This window comes from Phragmites australis, chromosome 21 (genome assembly GCF_958298935.1).
Source record: "Phragmites australis chromosome 21, lpPhrAust1.1, whole genome shotgun sequence".
Lineage (NCBI taxonomy): Eukaryota > Viridiplantae > Streptophyta > Magnoliopsida > Poales > Poaceae > Phragmites > Phragmites australis.
In genome coordinates, this window is record NC_084941.1 from 18845202 (window position 1) to 18863685 (window position 18484).

General features: G+C 38.9%; 2 protein-coding genes across 6 annotated transcripts; one reads left to right on the top strand and one right to left on the bottom strand.

Moving 5' to 3' along the window:
• Window positions 1–291: 291 nt before the first annotated feature.
• LOC133904130 (protein MICRORCHIDIA 1-like) lies at window positions 292–17453 on the top strand. 4 transcript variants are annotated; one of them, XM_062345623.1, is made up of 20 exons: window positions 292–494; window positions 575–664; window positions 1270–1304; window positions 1393–1471; window positions 1582–1671; window positions 2979–3054; window positions 3151–3229; window positions 3311–3439; window positions 5459–5557; window positions 6271–6381; window positions 6465–6614; window positions 6802–6894; window positions 8084–8135; window positions 8213–8324; window positions 8906–9108; window positions 10005–10069; window positions 10355–10440; window positions 11864–11906; window positions 11988–12093; window positions 17375–17453. In XM_062345623.1, exons 1-19 carry the CDS (start codon window positions 380–382, stop codon window positions 12090–12092), a joined length of 1812 nt encoding a protein of 603 aa, XP_062201607.1. In that variant the 5' UTR covers window positions 292–379; the 3' UTR covers window position 12093; window positions 17375–17453. The 4 variants fall into 4 exon arrangements, with proteins under 4 accessions (XP_062201607.1, XP_062201606.1, XP_062201608.1 ...); XM_062345622.1 differs by lacking the exon at window positions 17375–17453 and adding an exon at window positions 13662–13894 and having other exon boundaries at window positions 11988–12094; XM_062345624.1 differs by lacking the exon at window positions 17375–17453 and adding an exon at window positions 13296–13641 and having other exon boundaries at window positions 11988–12094.
• Window positions 14202–16942, bottom strand: LOC133904131 (uncharacterized). 2 transcript variants are annotated; one of them, XM_062345627.1, is made up of 8 exons: window positions 16643–16942; window positions 16431–16543; window positions 16216–16265; window positions 15763–15996; window positions 15281–15430; window positions 14722–14817; window positions 14613–14633; window positions 14202–14520 (listed from the first exon to the last, which is right to left on the bottom strand). In XM_062345627.1, exons 1-8 carry the CDS (start codon window positions 16885–16887, stop codon window positions 14353–14355), a joined length of 1077 nt encoding a protein of 358 aa, XP_062201611.1. In that variant the 5' UTR covers window positions 16888–16942; the 3' UTR covers window positions 14202–14352. The 2 variants fall into 2 exon arrangements, with proteins under 2 accessions (XP_062201611.1, XP_062201612.1); XM_062345628.1 differs by lacking the exon at window positions 14613–14633.
• Window positions 17454–18484: the final 1031 nt, after the last annotated feature.

Genomic DNA, 18484 nt, shown 5'->3' on the forward strand with positions numbered 1-18484 from the left:
CATAAATGCTCCTGATATATTCATTTCATTTCGTAATACTTGGTACCTTTGACCAATCACAGAGATTTAAGCAATCATTGGTAAAATATTTTATGACCAAAATGTCTCTTTTATGATTAGTATTGAGTTACATGAATAATGAGGTGAAGTATCAATTGGTAGGGGTAAAATGAGAAAAAATATTAAAAAAAATATAGTGAGATACATAAAATATCAAGTATTTTGAAAAGACTTTTTATTAAAAGTGATAAGTATTACCAAAGGGAGGAAGTACAATTTTTTTTGTTTTTCCGGTTGTCTACCGATACGGACAGAAACAGTCGGAAAAACCTCTGCGGCCAACTCTCGCTAACCCTAACCCGATCCAATTAGGCCTACAATGCCGGCGGCGATGGCCGGAGCAGGCGGCAGCGGCGGTCGGGCCCTCGATTGCCGCAGCTTCTGGAAGGCCGGCGCTTACGAGGCCCCCGCCGCCCCCACCCGCGAGCTCCACGGTTCGTCTCCTCCTCCAATTTCGCTATCCTCTTGCGAAACCCCGACGCGAACTGCGTTGCTGATGTGTCTGTGGCCGCAGATGCACTGGAGACGGGGGACTTCGACCGCGCGCGTGTGCACCCCAAGTTCCTCCACACCAACGCAACCTCCCACAAGTGGGCGTTCGGAGGTTGGTGCCTCTTCGCTCATCCTCCCGTTCCGCGATTTGTTTGCGTTTGCTGCTGCGGTGGTGATGTGGGTTGCCGTCTTTCCGAGGCGGTTGGAGTTTTACAGAATAAGGATGATTCTGTTATTTTAAATTGATAACCTAAGGTTGTTATTGTCAAGAGGGGAAACATTAGGTAACTGACTCATTACCTTGATTGATGTGAAGGGTGTACACATACCGTGCAGACGTGCAGTGTTTGTTGCTAATGTTAATTGTGTTTGATCAAGTGGTCAAAGAAATTTTTATCCGATTGCCTAGACAGTGATACACCATCATAGTGTGATGAACCTTTTGTGTTAAATAAGACAAGGCGATAAGTTTGTTAGGGCAAAGAGGGGGAATTTTTTAGATAATTGAAAGAGCATTCCATTGATCGATGTGAATAGGTTACACATACGGCGCACTGGTTGCCGTTAGTGTTATTTGATCAAGTACTCGACTGCCCTTGAGGGTGACACATATTCTTAGTTTTTGATGTGTATTGATTTCCTTACATTTTGATCAAGTTACTTGATTGTTAGTCAATGTTTTCCTTACATTTTGTTTCTTCGTATTTTCTGTTGCAGCTATAGCCGAACTTCTTGACAATGCGGTGGATGAGGTTTGTAATATCTTCTTTATAAATTTAGCTAGTGCCCCAGAATTTCCTTAGTTTGTTATTGGTATAACGTTCTGATAGTGTGTATCAGATATGCAATGGTGCCACATTCATAAAAGTGGACAAAAGCATCAATTTGAAAGACAATAGCCCAATGCTAATTTTCCAAGGTACCCAATGTTCAATATAAAGCATGAAGGTGGAATATAGTTAGTTGAATCGGTTGGGGGTAGATCCATAGTTCTATGTTGATTTCTGTTAACTTGGAGCTACTTCACAGATGATGGAGGAGGCATGGATCCTGAAGGTGTTCGTCAATGCATGAGTCTAGGATTCTCAACCAAGAAATCTAAGACCACCATTGGCCAGTGTAAGTAATGTGTTTGAACCGGATGATTTTACGACCTTGACTAACATGTGTTGACTTTTAAATAGATGCGCACCTCTTACTAAGTTCCAATCATCTAATTTTAAGGATTGTGCACTCTATTCTCTTGAGGAATGCTACTAAATGAGGAAACTGAAACAAAAATATGATGGAAAAATGGTTTTATCTGTAGTGCTTAAGACATAAAATCTTAGGTGTATTATGTATTTAATCATTTTAACACCCCCATTGTGTTCATATGGTGATTGTACTGTCGTATATGACGGTTTGCTATTTGATGTAACATAATAGGCTTGAACTAAGGTTTTGTTGAACTAATTTAGTGCAGTTCATTTGTGTTGCTTATATTTATGAATTGTGGTTTAAGGACATTCAAAAAGTTCCTTTTAATCAAGTTTAAATGGCAACCAGAAAATCTTAATGCCAAGGTCCTATTTGGATATGCAGTGAACGTGATAACTACCATTCAGAGGAAGGCCACACAGTGTGGCCTGAAGGAGATTAGGGCTATAGAGGAGAGGGATAGAAGCAGGCTGTGATGAGAGAACTTTAAATGGGACATAATTCTTTCTTGCTTGCCTCAATCTATATGGTATTAGATGTTTGAACCCTCCTAGGACTAGAACCTGGACCTTAACTTAGGCTATCTTGATTTTCCTACTTTTAGTCAGCTGATTTGGCGACTCCTCTTTCCTAACCCACCAACTGTCTCTCCTAACCATCATAGGCTCCCCTCTGCGCCAAATAAAGTCCATACAGGATAGGATAGTGAGGTTTTGGATCCTAATCCTTATAAATTATAATGTAATTCAAATTTGAACTAAATACTAATGTTTCCTAGAGGAATCCCCCTCATGCAAACACCCCTAAATGTCATATATATGGTTGTCCAAGTTGAAGGATTGATCCCTTGTTGTTGGTGACTATACTTGTTGTTGGTGACTATATTTTAGAGATATCAAATGAAAAGCTGTGCTACAGTTCATAGGCTCTATTTCTCACATAAACATAATTGAGATTTACTTGTATCTCGTATACACAATTGGTATTAAAAAAATCAAGCTCTTCCATTCAAGTTGCAGTGTTCTGCAATTTCAAATCTCAAATAGATCTCATTTGTTAACAATAACTTATTCTTGAAAAGAAGGCTTAGTCTTAGTTGTTGATAATTTTTAGTTCAAAACAGTTGTATCGATTCTTGTATCTAGTATCTAGCTGCTTGATGCTTTTGTGTAAAAGACTCTTGTTATGTGTTCCTATTATTATTTTTGTACCTTTTCCACTGACAGATGGAAATGGCTTTAAGACAAGCACAATGAGACTTGGTGCAGATGCAATTGTGTTTACACGTGCAATCCGTGGAAGGTAAATGTTCTTAACCACATTTAGAATTGATTTATTTTGATTGTTGAATCTTTTCTGTAATTAGCAATGATTTTCACACAGTTCATTCTCCTGCAGCAATGTTACCTTGAGTATAGGTTTGCTCTCCTACACTTTTTTGAGGAGAACAATGAAGGACGACATTGTTGTCCCAATGGTATGTGAAATTGGCTCAGTGTTATATATTTCAGGCAGTGTTTTTTCTGTCTAGATCTGACATTTTCCATCACCATTGCAGCTCGATTTTAAAATCCAAGATGGGAACATTGTACCTTTGGTCTATGGTTCTCAGGGTGATTGGGACAGTAGCCTGAAGATAATACTTGATTGGTCCCCTTTTTCTTCAAGGGAAGAACTTCTACAACAGGTCCGCACATTTATACCAGGCATTATTTAGTCCATTTCCCAGTCAAATTTTGAAACCAAATACTGTTTTTTCACAAATGAGTATTTATGATTCGACACTAGATAGTAGCTCCTATATTTGTAAAGGAATGAGCAACATTTGTCACAAGCTAGTTAGAATCCCAATTGTAGTCCTAGAATCCTTTGACTATGCAACTCTGCAGGACCTAGTCGACTGGGTCCTACTCTGGATCCCAAACAGCGTAAGCCGTAAGATACCCATCATAATTATAGATTACCTTAGAGTTGTCACTCTGATATGAACCAAACTAACACGAGAGTTGTCACTCTGATGCGATCCAAACTAACCTAATCCCACCGGTTCTAGCTAACTTTGTATAGCTTATCTTCTAAAATGTCACCCTTTTCATCTACAAAAGCCAATTTTACTGATCATATACACAATGCTATTACTTTTTCCATATAAGATGTGTTGTTCAAAATATGGGTACAAATTTTGACAATATTTTAGCGGCCATGTTTATAACAATGCGGTTTATTTTAGTGTTGGAAATACATCATATTTACTTATTTTTTAACATGCTAGAGTCCACGATACTATGATTCAATGTCACACTTCGACTTTGCAAGAAGAAAATCGATCTGACTTAGAATCCTGATTCTGACTACCTTTTGAAAGACTGAACATAGTAGGCACAAAGCCTCAATACTGAAGGGCTAACCTATTTGGGCCCCTAGTAGGCGCAAAGCCTCAATACTAGTAGGTTATATTAGATTAATCTTATCTGTAATGTTTATGAGTGCCCTCTATATAATCAGGCTTATTGTAGTTGTAGGCTACAAAACACCGATACGTCACTGATCGAGCGTATCCATATCAGATACGGTATCCGATACTTATACGGCTCCGATACGGCTAGGATACGTATCTGTCGCGTATCGGGAAAATAAGAAAAAAAATAAAAATCAGATACATCTCCGATACGCGCATCCGAAGTGCTATCGCTGTGTCAGGAGAGGAGACGGAGGCGGCGGAGGGGCGAGAGGAGGCGGTGGCGGGGACAGGGGGACAGAGGAGGCGACGGGCCGACGGGGGCGAGGAGGCGGAGGCGGCGGCGGGGGCGAGGAGGAGGCGGAGGCGGGCCGGCGGGGGCGAGGAGGCGGCGGGCCGGCGGGGGCGTGGGCGACGGGGAGGCGGAGGCGGGGGCGAGTGGAGGAGGCGGTGGCGTCTGGGTGATGACTGATGAGGAGTCGCGGGGGGTGTGGGTTATTTAGGGTTAGGTAGATGGACTAGATGCCTATATGGGCTGAATAGCAGTCCAATACATCTAACCATTTATTTTTTCTTTTCGTTTTTTCTTATTAAACAAGTGATGCATTTTCTGCTATTATTATATGCACCATATTAATTATTTAAAAAAAAGTCAAACGTATCCACGTATCGGGGTTTTTAGGAAAATGACGTATCCACGTATCCGTATCAGCCCGATACCGATACATGTATCCGTATCGGTGCTGCCTAGGTTGTAGGCATCATCCCAGTCTTTAGTATCTCGTTGTGACTCTGAGGGAGCGTGGACATAGTTCTTTTTGTTCTCCCAAAGTGGCATCCATAATTTTTTTAGTGCTATTTCCTACTCCCTCTGGTCACAAATACTTGACATTTTGGACAAGATCTGGTAAATTTTTTGAAATTTTGACTACCAATGACATTTAAAATATTTAGTTTGGAAACATGAAAATCATATGTGTAGATTTGTCTTGAAAAATACTTTGAAGATATCATAAATTATTCTACCTTATAAATATATTCTAATAGAAAAAAGTGGTCAAAAGACCTTGTCATGTCCAAAACGTCAAGCATGCTTTCCATGGTTTTAGTCCTTTCATTACAAGTTAAACTGATTATCATATTTTCTGAAGCTATTCAATAAGCAAAGTTCTACAGCAGTTATGTTCTTGTTGTTAAGCAACATATTTTCTGTATGCATATATACTGACAGTGTTCATATGCATTCAGTTTCAGGATGTTGATAGTCATGGAACTAAAGTGGCAATATACAATTTATGGATGAACGATGACGGCCTTTTGGAACTTGACTTCGAGGATGATGACGAGGTAAATGTTCATATAATTTTCGTTGCAAGTAAACATTGCCTCTGCGTATTGTCCATTTTGTTTTGTTCCCTTAATCCTGCCACAGAATATAATAAGTATTTTATAATGTATGTGGATTGTGAAGAATGATTTTCCTTGCCCTGATGAAAACGCCTTGAAGGCAACAACCCCATACATGCTATCGTATTCTTTTCTTGGTTGTCTTTTTCCACTACAGATTTCAAATACATGGTCAGGTGTCTTGTAAACTCATAATTTGCACATAAGAGGACTGTAACAGAAATTAGCCAGATTATACATGTTAAACATGATTCTAAAACTTGTTAGAGAAGTTAGGGTGTTTTGCTTTGTATCGTTATAGTGGTAATGCCTCTGGAAACAACCTGACTGATCTGTTCTATGTAGTTATTCAATTCTCAAGGGAACTAATGTTTACTGTAGGAGCTGTATTAGAATACAAAGATACACATTTAATAATTTTTGTAAACTGTTGGGCTGTTGAGAACTGAGGGCTCTCTGTTATTTTCTGTCAGAGCAGGATATCTGTGCATTTCAAAATTGCCGCACATGAGACATTGAACAATGTTTAACATTGTTTTTTAGACTTCAGCTCTTGCATTGCATAGCTGCATTCTGTTCTTCCGTTATTATACGTCCTAATTGTTTTTACACTCAATTATTGAAACCCTGATTTCCTGATACTCAATTTTCAGGACATATTGCTTAGAGATCAAGGTGGTGCAAGTGCAAGTGGGGGATTCAGAAAGCTCCAGAAAGAAATGGTTGAGCAACATATATCTCACAGACTCAGATTTTCATTGCGAGTAGGTTTTGTTTGTTTATATTCTGGGTTTGTTCATATCTAGCTTCTTTATCTGGATAATAACATGCGTTCCTCCATATACAGGCGTATACCTCCATCCTTTACCTCAGGAAGTTTAATAATTTCCAAATAATATTAAGAGGAAAACCTGTTGAACAGATAAGCATCAATGATGAATTGAAGTTTAAGAAAGTTGTTACTTACAAACCTCAAGTTGCACATGATTCTCATGTGGTAAGTAAATAACTAAATATTTACATTTTCCACAAAAATTGTCACATTCTTTATTAGCTATGCTTGAACTTACTGTTTTCTTCCATGAAATGGTTCATTTGTTTTTTCTTTACAAATACATTTTTTTTTGGTTCGTGGTTTTATTTGTTTATGTTTGTTTATAACTACTTTTCAACTGTAACTGTAGGTCTCAGTGAATGTAGATGTTGGATTTGCGAAGGAGGCCCCTGTTTTGGGCATTTTTGGGATGAATGTCTACCACAAAAATCGTCTTATAATGGTAACAGCTCCCTCCAGATCTGGCTTATTTTTTAATTCATTTCATTTGATATCACCACAGTTCCTTTTTTAGGGCAATCGCTGTTTTTTTAATGCATCATGTTACTTAGATATCAGCATTTAGGAGCAAGGTTTTTCCTATCAGTCAATGATGCCCATGCATTGCTTCTGAGTATGTAGGATATTTAACATAATTGCTGTACAAGGTTTGATGGAAAATTTGTGGCATACTAGCCAACATACTGTTTACATATTTAGACCCACTAGGTCCATATACCGGCAGTAATACTCGTAGGGAGGTCCATTTCAGCAATCGCTAGGCCGTAATAGTTTCTTGTTGGCCTGTTGGGTACTACTCCCTCCGTTTCTTTTTATAGGGCCTATTAGGATTTGAAAAAGTATTGGAATGTATACTTTGACCATTAATTCCTCTTATGATATATTATCGCTACAAAATCAATATCATATCAAAGATATGTGAAATACGAATCTGTTGATACAACTTTTGTACACTAAACATGCATAGAATTTAACTAATTGTTGGTCAAAACTTATAAAGTTTGACCTTTTCAAATCCTAATATGCACTATAAAAAAGAAACAGAGTACTTTTTAACTAGCCTTCTGCAGTCTCCTGAGAATTCAACTACTATATTTGTGGAATGATGAAGGGATATACATGCCCAATTGTTTTATTATTATTTTGAGTTATCTCCTCTGCAATCATTGTAGTTTGAGTGTGCTTGTGTGTGTGATCCGGGATGATGTCTTCTTTCAGAAATATTTAGCTCCATTTTTAAGACTCAATGTGCAATTTAGATATACACTGATTTTCAATCAATGCTTCTTGCCCTCAAGTTTCTCTACTGAAAATCGAGAATTTTCGTTGTTTTGAATGGTATTTAGACCTGTTATGTAAGGGATATCAAGCTTCCTAGCAAAAAGTTTTCGATATGTTCTGGCAGGTGTATAGATTCTGCTATACTTATTTTTTAACATAACGAGAATGTCTAAATGCTCGTCATTAAATTGACATTTTCTAAATGTATGAGCTGATGTTCTTTATATCTTGAAATTACGGTTCTGACTTGAGCCAACCATCTTAAATGCACAGATCTAGTGATTCAAATGTAATAGTGAAATTTTGGTCTGAACTGATTTTCTATTAACTTTTTTTTTTCCCCTTTACAGCCCTTCTGGAAGGTCCTTCAGGAAGGATCTAGTAGAGGGAGGAGTGTAGTTGGTGCGTTTCTTATGGTTAATACTGCAATATTGTTATTTATGTTATTCCTCTCTGGGATGACAAATGTCATGATTCAGGTGTACTTGAGGCAAATTTTATTGAGCCAGCACATGACAAACAAGATTTTGAGCGGACTCCACTATTCATTCGGCTAGAAACGAAACTTAGACAAATTATTGTTGATTTCTGGTAAGCACTTTATGCAATTTGGTTCAGAATCTTTTCTTGTCCACATGAAATGCTCAATCTTGAAGTAACATAGGCAATTGTTCCTATATTGTAGTCATCAAGTTGTATACTAAATTTCGAATACAATAAAAGGAACAACCCTTGTAACCACCCGAGAAGCTGCTATTCCGACATCACCAGCTTCATATTAATGAATAAACTTATTGCAGATTTCTATGGCCCCATCTAATGCTTCTGTCATAAGCAGTTAACTAGTTGAAACACTACTGAAGTGAGAACTGAGCATTGTATTGTATTCAGTACTACTACTTGTACTGTGTCTTAGCAGAGATTAAAATACCGCAGAAAACAAAAACTTGACTCACATCCTGAAATTCAAATTTGAACGAGGGCCCCACCCCTGAACCTGCCTGTTTCCTTGGATAGCAGGCAAAACAGGGGGGGGGGGGGGGGATGTTCCTGGTCTTCAGTATGAAAATCACATACCTTGGACCTTGCAGTTGGGCACTTTCCATACAGCCATCTGATCTCGCTGTATTGCCTTCAGTGTTGATTATTTTAACAAATTTATGTATTTACAGGAAAGAAAAGTGTCATTTGATTGGTTACCAGCCAGTCAATCCTCATTTAAGAACCCAATATAAGGCCACTCTCAAAGATTCAGCTGGTCCTGGAACTCGGGTTCAGCAGAAAGCTTCCAGTGCCCGGAACACTGGAGGGCTTTCGTCAAATTTGCTACCAGAGACATATGATGATGTAGCAGCTGTCGGGCTGGCAGCTAATGGTGCTCAACTCAATGCTTCCTCGTTTGTTCTTTATTTGTACTAGTTCCTGCTTTTGCTAAAGTATTTTTTATTTTATGTGTGGTTTAAATGTTATGAAATATAAATTTCTCTACAATACTGTGAAAGCTGTTCTTTTGTGCGCTTAACTGCCAAGAGGTATCCCACTATTTCTCTGTCTTGAATGTGTGTAGCTGAGTCTCGAATCAAAACTTTTGAACCGAGAAATGGTTTGATGATTTCTTGTGGCTGTTTTGGTGCCATTTCAATTGAAGCTCATTGTCCAATTAAATAATGGTGTAAAATACCGAAAATACAAATGCAGTGATGTGCTGCAACCCTGTGAGGGCAAAGCTGTTGGTGTCTGTTTGTCAAATAATGACATAAAGAGAATGCATTTTCCTCTGGTTAATATGGAACTAAAGTATATCAAAATTTGCATGTGAGAAAACTTTTCCTAAGCCCTCTAGAAGAAGCATAGGTGGAATGGTAGTAGTTCCTTATTGGACCTTGGCCTGGGCAATTTGGACATACCCAAGGCTGCTTGCTGGTTTGAAGCAGAACATGTAACCAATGATCATAAAGTAAATGTAGCTTGAGTTAGAATGCTTCGTCCACTTCTTGTTTGTAAAATAAAATAACATTTGGAACCAAAGGCACCATATGGTAGCCCTAGGGGCATCAATAAATTTATTATAGCTGCTTCAGTGAGATTATATCCATTGTTTGCTTGTGTATCATAACTCTTTCACTTGAAATGGCAGGTTTTATTTATTATAGATTGGTGATTTAGTTCATGCTTTCCTTGTGTTTTTAATCTCTTTTTTACATGATAATCATTGATAGCCTATAGATTTTGTTTTCATCTAATTCATGTTCTTGCTATTTTTTGGGCCAGGTTCTCATTTACAGTCGTCTGGTCAAGCGCAAGAAAACAGTATGGAGTCAGAAGGCTTGGATGAGGTTTGAACTTTTAGGCTTTCAATTAAGTCATGTTGCTCTTGTAGGTAGGTGCCTAGGCGTCCTGGGGTCCTGGTACCTTGGGCTGCCATGACTTGCCCGGGCACTGTGAGAACTTGACTAATAGGTTATTTGTTGGCACTAGATGAGTTATACAGTTTGCATGATGCAAATATACTTCAACTCCTAAATTATGCTACAATGATTGTTAACAATTATAGCATTCCTCCAAGTGTATTTGCTATTGACATCTGACCATTTCTATTTTTTGATGTTTGCTGCATTCAGGATCTGGTAGAGATTGGCTCTCACGGTGTTCTTGATCCCAATTTTATTGAGAAGCTGAGTGAAGAAAATATTGCTCTGTTTTCAAGGTAAATTGCTTTACTATTGACTTAATGTATCTGGGGGAATTTCAGCAAGATATCAGTAACTAGAGTTTCTGCATGGAATTTTGCAACTACTGATCTTGTTAAATTAAACTAAGTGTGATTTTACTTATAAATGCATTACCCTCATAGAAAACACTTGATACTAATAACCTAACATGTTTGGGAATAAAACATATAAGACAGTGAGCGGAAGGAACAGCTGAGACATTAAACACACAAATGTCAGTCGCACAGATAACATCATTTTATCTTGATCAGGTATTCAGTTCATGCACAAATAGCACATTCTCACAAAAAAAACTTTGAATGAGCACTTCCTTTTTCCTTCTAAAAACGCCTACCGGTCAGTTTTCATCGGTTTTGGTTGCAGTCAGTCAATATGTTAGAAATTGCAGACGCACCTTGAGACTATCCATGCGTGAGCTCAAGCGTTGTACTATAAAGAGAAACACACAGCGAGGTAAACTTGTTGGATGGAGAGAAGCTAGGAGAACCCACCGATGGATCTAGGTGTGGAGTGGAGGGTTCGAGCGGCTGCGTCTTGTGCACGATCATGAAATCATGTTGTGTGATTGCGGTGAAGTGGAGTGCAGCACGCTTGAGGTAGCGTCGCGTGAGGGGGTGTCAGGGGCGGCGTTGGGGGCGCAAAGATGCCTGGGAAGCGGTGGCGGCTGGAGGCGACGAATAGAATAGGATGGGGAGGAAAAAACTAATGATTTGGGAATAGTAATGGCATTGGTGGTTAATTACCCTAGGCTTGTGTGGACTTCTATTTTTCCTATAGTCATAATCTGTAAAAAGCTGGTGGGAGACAACTTGTAGGTTGTGGCAGAAAAGGGGGTTAGATTTTGACAAGCAGATTGTACAATCTACTTGTTTGTTTTAGCTTCAGCTTTTCAGAATCCCAAGCTAAAATAAACAGGCTATAAGCTTTATAAATGGCCATGGACAGAATATGTGCCTTTATGGTACATGTATGATTGTCATGTTATAGTCTGTATAATTACTGAAAGGCTGGGTGATTAGTTGAGTACCGGTCACCGACTTTGGAACACTGTTAACAACGTAATATTTTCATCGCACGTGTAAGGAAATTACAAAGTACTACAGAACAATATTTATTCCAAAGTAACTTTAAGCTTCTTAATCAGACTATTGTGCATCAGTTAAATTGTCTGCTCTTGGTAAAAAAAAAAAGTTGCTGCTACCTGGAGGTTTAACAGCTTTCTTAGTGGCTGCAGCTACTATACAACTTATGTAAACATACATATGTATTCATGATCACTGTATCCTTATTTTTAGTAACTTCTAATTCAATTCATAGGGTTATGTAGTAGCAGTGCATTGTGTTAAACCCGTCTTGCACTCATTCTTTGCACGCTAAAGTTGCAAATATTCTTTACAGGCGTGAAGAGCTTCGACAACGAGATACACAGTTGAAGCAGATGGTATGCATACCATGCTGAGCCATCAATTAGCGAAGAGAAAATGTAATCTCCTGTTCAGAGCTGAATGCTTCTTCTTTGTAGATTGGGGACCTGGAGCATGAACTTGAGGAAACAAAAATGAAGTGCTGTCAGCTTGTTGCTGAGCTGAAGGTACGGAAGAATCAGCAGCATCTCCCTTACATGTGAAGGTTAGTTTGGTTACTTTTGACATTATGTTTGCTATGTGCTAGGGTTTCCATTTCATGTCACCTGTTTAGTTCTTTAATCTTGCTACTATTGTATTCCTGTATGAAAAAAGAAAAGAATCCATGGGGTGTGTTTGTGAATTAGAAAGCTTAAAAGCTATTACTTCCATAGTCTTACTTGATCCCATCTTGTGCGGTACTGCGGTTACAATTATCTTTAAATCTTTTTAGTGTTCCAATATATCATAAAAATATTCTTCGAAATCACCAGCACATAAGCGGCTAATGATTTAAGACAATCAAGGATGGTGAAAGTATACAAGGAAATTTGCTGTCAGCAACATAATGGGATCTCCATCATTGTTAGCCACTCTTATGGAGTGGTTGAATCATCATGTTTGTTCTGTGGCAGGTCTAGAAACTATTTGGGGATAAAAAAATTGGAATTTAGGTAGCTTTTGGTCCCAAAACTGGTCTTGTTGTAGAACATAGATTGCTTTGAATTAAAAAAATTCCAAATTCTGATGAACATACTTGTTCTTATGGTATATGCGGTTGAGAGGGAGGTTTAGGGGTGTGAACCGACCAAATTTGTATTTTCCTGTCTAGCTCTAATTTTGCGACTCAAGGAATACAACGAGTGCATCATCCGCTCATCGAAACTATCATGCAACTACAAATAGGAATTAGGTTATCCCACATAAAAAAAGGAATGATGGACCAATTTGTCCTTGTATCCATTCACTTGATCTAAAAATGACATTGACCACCAAAAGGTATATTTCATGATATTTCGCTATAATATCCAATAGTTGAGATATGAATGAAACAAGTGATTGCTTGCATATCTTTTTTTTGTAGGTTGTCACTGTGTGCATGCAATGACTTCTTCTAGGTGCTCATTGTTTTTACCGAAATGACATAGTTTAGAAATGTGCATAGGAAAATATAATAAATGACATATGGATTTCTGGCCACATTCTCCATAAAAAAGGAATGATGGACCAATCTTGGGTTAGGGAAGGAGATATTCGTGACTACTGGCAGTTGCATTATGGGGCAGCTCATGATATTCATATCGATCTAATATCCACCTCTTCATCTATTGTTTCTTTGCTAAACGGGTGGAAAATCCATCCAATTTGGTTATATCATGGACTCGAAAAACGGATCTGAATGTGATTGAAATGCACGATCTTCACAGGTATCACTTTTTTCACGATACCTAAACCTAAAAGGTGTTGCAATATATGATTAAGTACAGGGGACTAGTTGCCCGTTTTTATAATTCAGAAGTGGGAGATTGCACCAAAGTTCATGGAGCTCAAAGTTCATTGTTTTTATGATTATTTTTTTATCCTCTTCTGGTCTTGCCTATTTTTCTGCAATCCATTTTGTTCATTTTGAGCAACTTTTTTGAGATCACATCAAATAGTAAACAGTAATGCCAATTGTTGTAACTGCAATTTGATTGTTTGAAAAGGTGGCCTATGCTTTGGGCTGGTCTAAGAAATAGATGGTTTTTCGGTTTGTTAGTAGGAAGGAATCGTAATTTATTTAGCAATTGCAGCAACTCAGGGTATACGTAGGATTGAGGACACAGCAGGGCAACCAATGGCCAACAATGAACTGAAGGTGATGAAGTGCTGACATTGCTTATACTTTTGGCTTGTACAAAAGTAGGCTAACTCATAGTTGAGCTCAAAGAAGTGTAGGACGTAAATTTCAGTCAGACAGAATGGTTATGTCGTGGATAAGTGATATGATAAGGTTGCGACCTATGTTCCAGCCTTCTGAGCATAAGTACGACCCAAAACCAATCCATTTTGGTAGATCGGTTATTTTGCTGTCGATTTCTACCTCAAATTAGATGCTGCTTTTGATAAAGGAATTTAGATGGATTTTTTTGTGGGGTGGGGGGGGGGGGTGGGGGGGGCGGGGGGCACCAGCTGATGAACCAGTCAGCGTTAAGGTTGGTGACAACATTTCTCAGCCACAATATCACGTCGTGAGTTGTTACATTTGAGTTCATATTTGGTTTTAGATTGTTTCCTTGAATCATCTGATCAAAACACTTTCGTGCTGTTGGACTTCTAGAAGTCCATGTAACTGCAGTAACGGTAAGGTCCGTTGGAGTACTATGATTTATTGTTCTTTGTATGTGCACAAATATGCAAGTTGCTCAACTTTTCTCAAGTACACCTAACCAAACTAAGATAAACAAAATTAGCTTCGGACTTTGCTCCTGATGTCTGGTCCAATCAGTAAGGCACAGTTGCAGTGACTGTTCTATGCCTGGGGTCTGTCAGGATAGAATGAACATTAACGAAGCCAACTTGTCTCATCGTCTCCTCCAAGTTCAGCATGTAGTACTCGTCCAGAAACGGTTCAGTGCTCTTCATCAGGGTAAACAGCACTGGGGACAGTTCCTGAAACGATAATCGACACGTTAATTTGTCAATGCGAGGCATTCCTTACGTGCTTTAAGGTGATTTAATTTAAATATGGTCCCGGAGCTTACCTGAAGTACTTTAGATTTTGGCTGTAAATCGAAGAAGAAATGGAGCTATGTTAGTCTACTTTTGAACAAAGGCGTATGCAGATAATTCAGGGAAATTAAGTTATCTTACCGAGTTGTCGGTCAAGGCGATGGTTCCTCCTGGGCGAAGGAGTCGGAATGCTTCCTTCACCAATCCAGTTATTGCCCGTGCTGGACACTCGTGGCACTGCGGATTTTTTCAGAAGTAGCATGACTGAGCTAGTAGTAAAACCTATCCCGTCCTCTTAATTCTTGTACTCTTTTCTTGAAAATGGCTTAATTCTTGAACTGTGGAAAAAGGTTAATCTGCCAAATGACTTCTATCCGCTATGCAATCTGTTTTGTTTAAGTTAATCCTTTTGCACTGTTGTGCGTAATTGGTGGGTTTAAGTGAAAGATTAGGAGGGAAGAGGGATGGCCAGTAGATTTATGCACATGAAATTGCACAATCATGCTCTTGTTGGACAAACTGAGAAAACCATGCAAATCCTCTACTATATATCATCTCAAATTTCAAGACCAAACAGTATCGTGTCTAGTTTTTGCTACCTCCAAATTCTCTACTATATCGTCTCAAATTTCTTGGCTCTAGTTAATATGTTGAATTAATTTTATGAAAGCATCTGCATTCAAATTTGATAAAAGCTTACCACATAAGCAAGGGAGACTAGGTCGAATGAATCCGACGGCAACCCAGTCGCTTCACCATTTGCATGAACCCAACGAATAGGGTTTTGCCGTGACAACTTTTCTTCCTTCTGTGCCGCCACTGCGAGGAAGTAAGGTGATAGATCGAGTCCCTACGTCATGTCATCAGAAGCGTCAATAAATTAGCACGGTAGTGTAAAACAAAAACACCATCCATATGCAGAAAGATTGCAGTGTAAGCTATCAATCTGTTTTTTTTTTATTTCTTTTGATGAACATGGGGAGATTGTGAACTAGATTTAATAAAAGATAATAAACAAGCACATCCTTTCATGCAATCGGGTTGATGACAACAAGATTATACGAAGTAGTAGCATCATACTATTGATCTTTCAGAAGGTATACTAGGATAAAGAAGTTTATCAGACAATTTACAGTTGGACTGAGAACATTTAAAGGAGCTTAACCGGATTTGAGTACTTACAACAGCTTTAGCCGAAGGGAACTTCTCAGCCAGGTATCTGGCGCTTACTCCAACAGAACAGCCAATGTCCAAAATGTCATTTATCTGACAGTTTCCCGAGTACTTGAGGTGATGCTCCTCGATTGCGTTCAGCCAGTTACCTCGAACGATTTGGTTCGCCTCTTCGATGGATGTAGCCTCCGGTATGGCCCTCTTTGCAATCGACATTGTTGCAGGTTCAGCCTCTGCTGCAGCCTAGCTCATTCAGGATCGACATGAGAGAAAAGAAAAGCTCAGTTCCTTAACTTCCTTATATCCCTCCAAGTTAAACAGATAAAATGTTATGAGTTTCAGATCTTTCAGAGTCTTGGAATGACAGCATTATCATCTTTACTTAGAAAAAAATTATGCAAATCTGAGCTACAATTCACAAATCAAAAGATCAAGTTGATGGGGGGAAAGTGAGTTACCTACCAGCCATGATAGGTTCCCTTCATCGTAGGCGTGAAATGGGTTGAGATAATCTGCTCAACAGAAGCAAGTCGTTAATGCTCCAGTTTACTTTAGATAAATGTGTAATTGTTCAATGGAGCCTAAATCACTTGCAACAAAGGTTAATGTCATCTTTCTTTGTAACAAATGGTGAAAAATCAGTCAACTGCAAGAAGGAAAGGCAGAAGTGAACTCACAGTCAGGGTAGACGAGGTTGGGGTCTCGTATCCTCTCGAACATCTCGTACACGTCCGACTCCAGCACCTTCTTCGTCATCTCCCTCCACGGGATGTTCGACTTCTCTGCTGTCCTGCACACGCATTCTCACAATCTCACCACCATCTCCTCCATTTCCAAGAGTAAGTGAACAGCGATGTCCTCTGTCCAGAAAGAATGGCATTGCCTGTACCTGATGATGACCTCGCGGGAGGCGAGCTTCATGAGCGAGTAGAGCGGCTTGAAGGCGATGAGCGCGCCGACGAGCCGCGACAGCGGCGTCTCGCCGGACCAAGCCGGCCGCTCCAGCGCCCCTTCCTGCGGCGCCGCCGGCCCGGCCCCGGTCACCGCGGCTACGACGACCGCATTGCGGGGCCGGCGGTCTGCGGGCCGCGGGAGGCCGCCGCCGGCGCCGGCGCGCGCGAGGATGGCCGCCATGTTTGGTCGCTTTCTTGGGCTTTCGTTTTTAGCATGTACTAGTGGTTCTTGAGCTCTCTGGAGCGATGGGTTTATATTTCTGCCGCGTTTGATTGGCGGGGTGGATTGTGTTTGTTATCTGGAGGGAGGAGCGGCGACCAATAAGGTATTGACACGCTGGTATGGTATCCTTTGGCAGGTTGAGCGTTTTTTTGGGGCTTGCCTTTGTTTTGTTTCCAAAATACAAGGGATCATTTTGCCTTGGTATTGATTTGCTTGCTAATGTAAACGCAATCGCAAATGCACCGTTACACACATTTGATCATTACTTTTTTAAGTATATATTGATTTTTTAGATAATGTTAAGTATAAATTGATAAATTAACAAAAGATAAATTTGTCTAGAGGACACTATTAAAATATGGCTTCATCAACACTCTTATTTTGGATATAACACTCTTATTTTCGATATTAGCTCCAGGACACTGAAATCGTGCCATGGGTTGTGGGACATTGGAGGAGAGAGGAGGAAAATATTATTATGCCTCAGCTTCACAGCTACTTCACGATGATTTGATAATTAATAATTATAAAATTATTAGAAATATAATATATCCTGAGGATAGAGTAATATCGTATATGTATCTACTACCTTGTATGATAGATTTAATAACCGTATGAGGTAAATAAGACATGTGTAGATAGTTTAAATAGTTTATCGTGTTCTATATAAAAACTATTCTTAGATTAGGAAAGAATCCTACAAATAACACAATCTAGAAAGGTTACACTCGAGACTCTGAGAATAATATGTGTCGAGAGATGATCCCTGATAATGAATCCGCAATAACCAGACGAATGCCACGTTAGCCTACGTTTCTTGTGGGTGTATATCGAATTGGACTAAAAAATATAAGGATTCATTTAGGTTCAGAGTTTTCATAGGATAATAGCACTACGTCCTGTACAAGACCGGTCTTGACATTTAGTGGGCCCTAGAGCAAGTAGAAACAGAGGCCCTTTCTTCGTGTATTCAGTTGTATTATAAAAACAGATGTCCTTCCTTCCTACTCCCTCCCATCACAAATAAGAGTCGTTTTGGGTTAGGTGTAGTCAACCGTTTCATACTTTGGTTATAAATTACTTTTTACGTTTTGAGTTTGGATGTTTGGAAATAATAATGGTAGATTCATCTAGAAAAATACTTTTACAATAGAATATTTTTACTATATTTTTTCAACATATTATAATAAAAAATAATGGTCAAAGTTGTATTTTGAGGACCGTGTCGATGTCTAAAATGATATTTATTTGTGATTAGAGGGAATATATTTTATTGTATTTTCTAGAGATAAATTTACATGTATTTTTAAAAACCACCATAAACATCTTAATCGCTGCTTGAGCTGAGCGGTACAGATTGTAAATCAGGTAGGGTTGCTCTTATTTTGTACCATTTATTAGGACAAAAACCACAATTAGATCAGACCAGTTATAAAGAAATTAAAAAAACAACCATACGAGTTAAGGACTTAAATGATTTCACTCTTAAACATAACACCATGCACGTATAATGGTATCAACACATGCTTGCCTAGAGAAAAAAAAAGAGAGAGAG

Coding starts and splice junctions, on each gene's coding strand:
- LOC133904130 (XM_062345623.1), top strand. CDS start 380: ATGCCGGCGGCGATGGCCGGAGCAGGCGGCAGCGGCGGTCGGGCCCTC. Junction 665..1,269: donor CCACAAGTGGGCGTTCGGAG/GTTGGTGCCTCT, acceptor TTTCTGTTGCAG/CTATAGCCGAACTTCTTGAC. Junction 8,325..8,905: donor CAAATTATTGTTGATTTCTG/GTAAGCACTTTA, acceptor ATGTATTTACAG/GAAAGAAAAGTGTCATTTGA.
- LOC133904131 (XM_062345627.1), bottom strand. CDS start 16,887: ATGGCGGCCATCCTCGCGCGCGCCGGCGCCGGCGGCGGCCTCCCGCGG. Junction 16,544..16,642: donor TCCCGCGAGGTCATCATCAG/GTACAGGCAATG, acceptor ATGCGTGTGCAG/GACAGCAGAGAAGTCGAACA. Junction 14,521..14,612: donor CAAAATCTAAAGTACTTCAG/GTAAGCTCCGGG, acceptor TTATCGTTTCAG/GAACTGTCCCCAGTGCTGTT.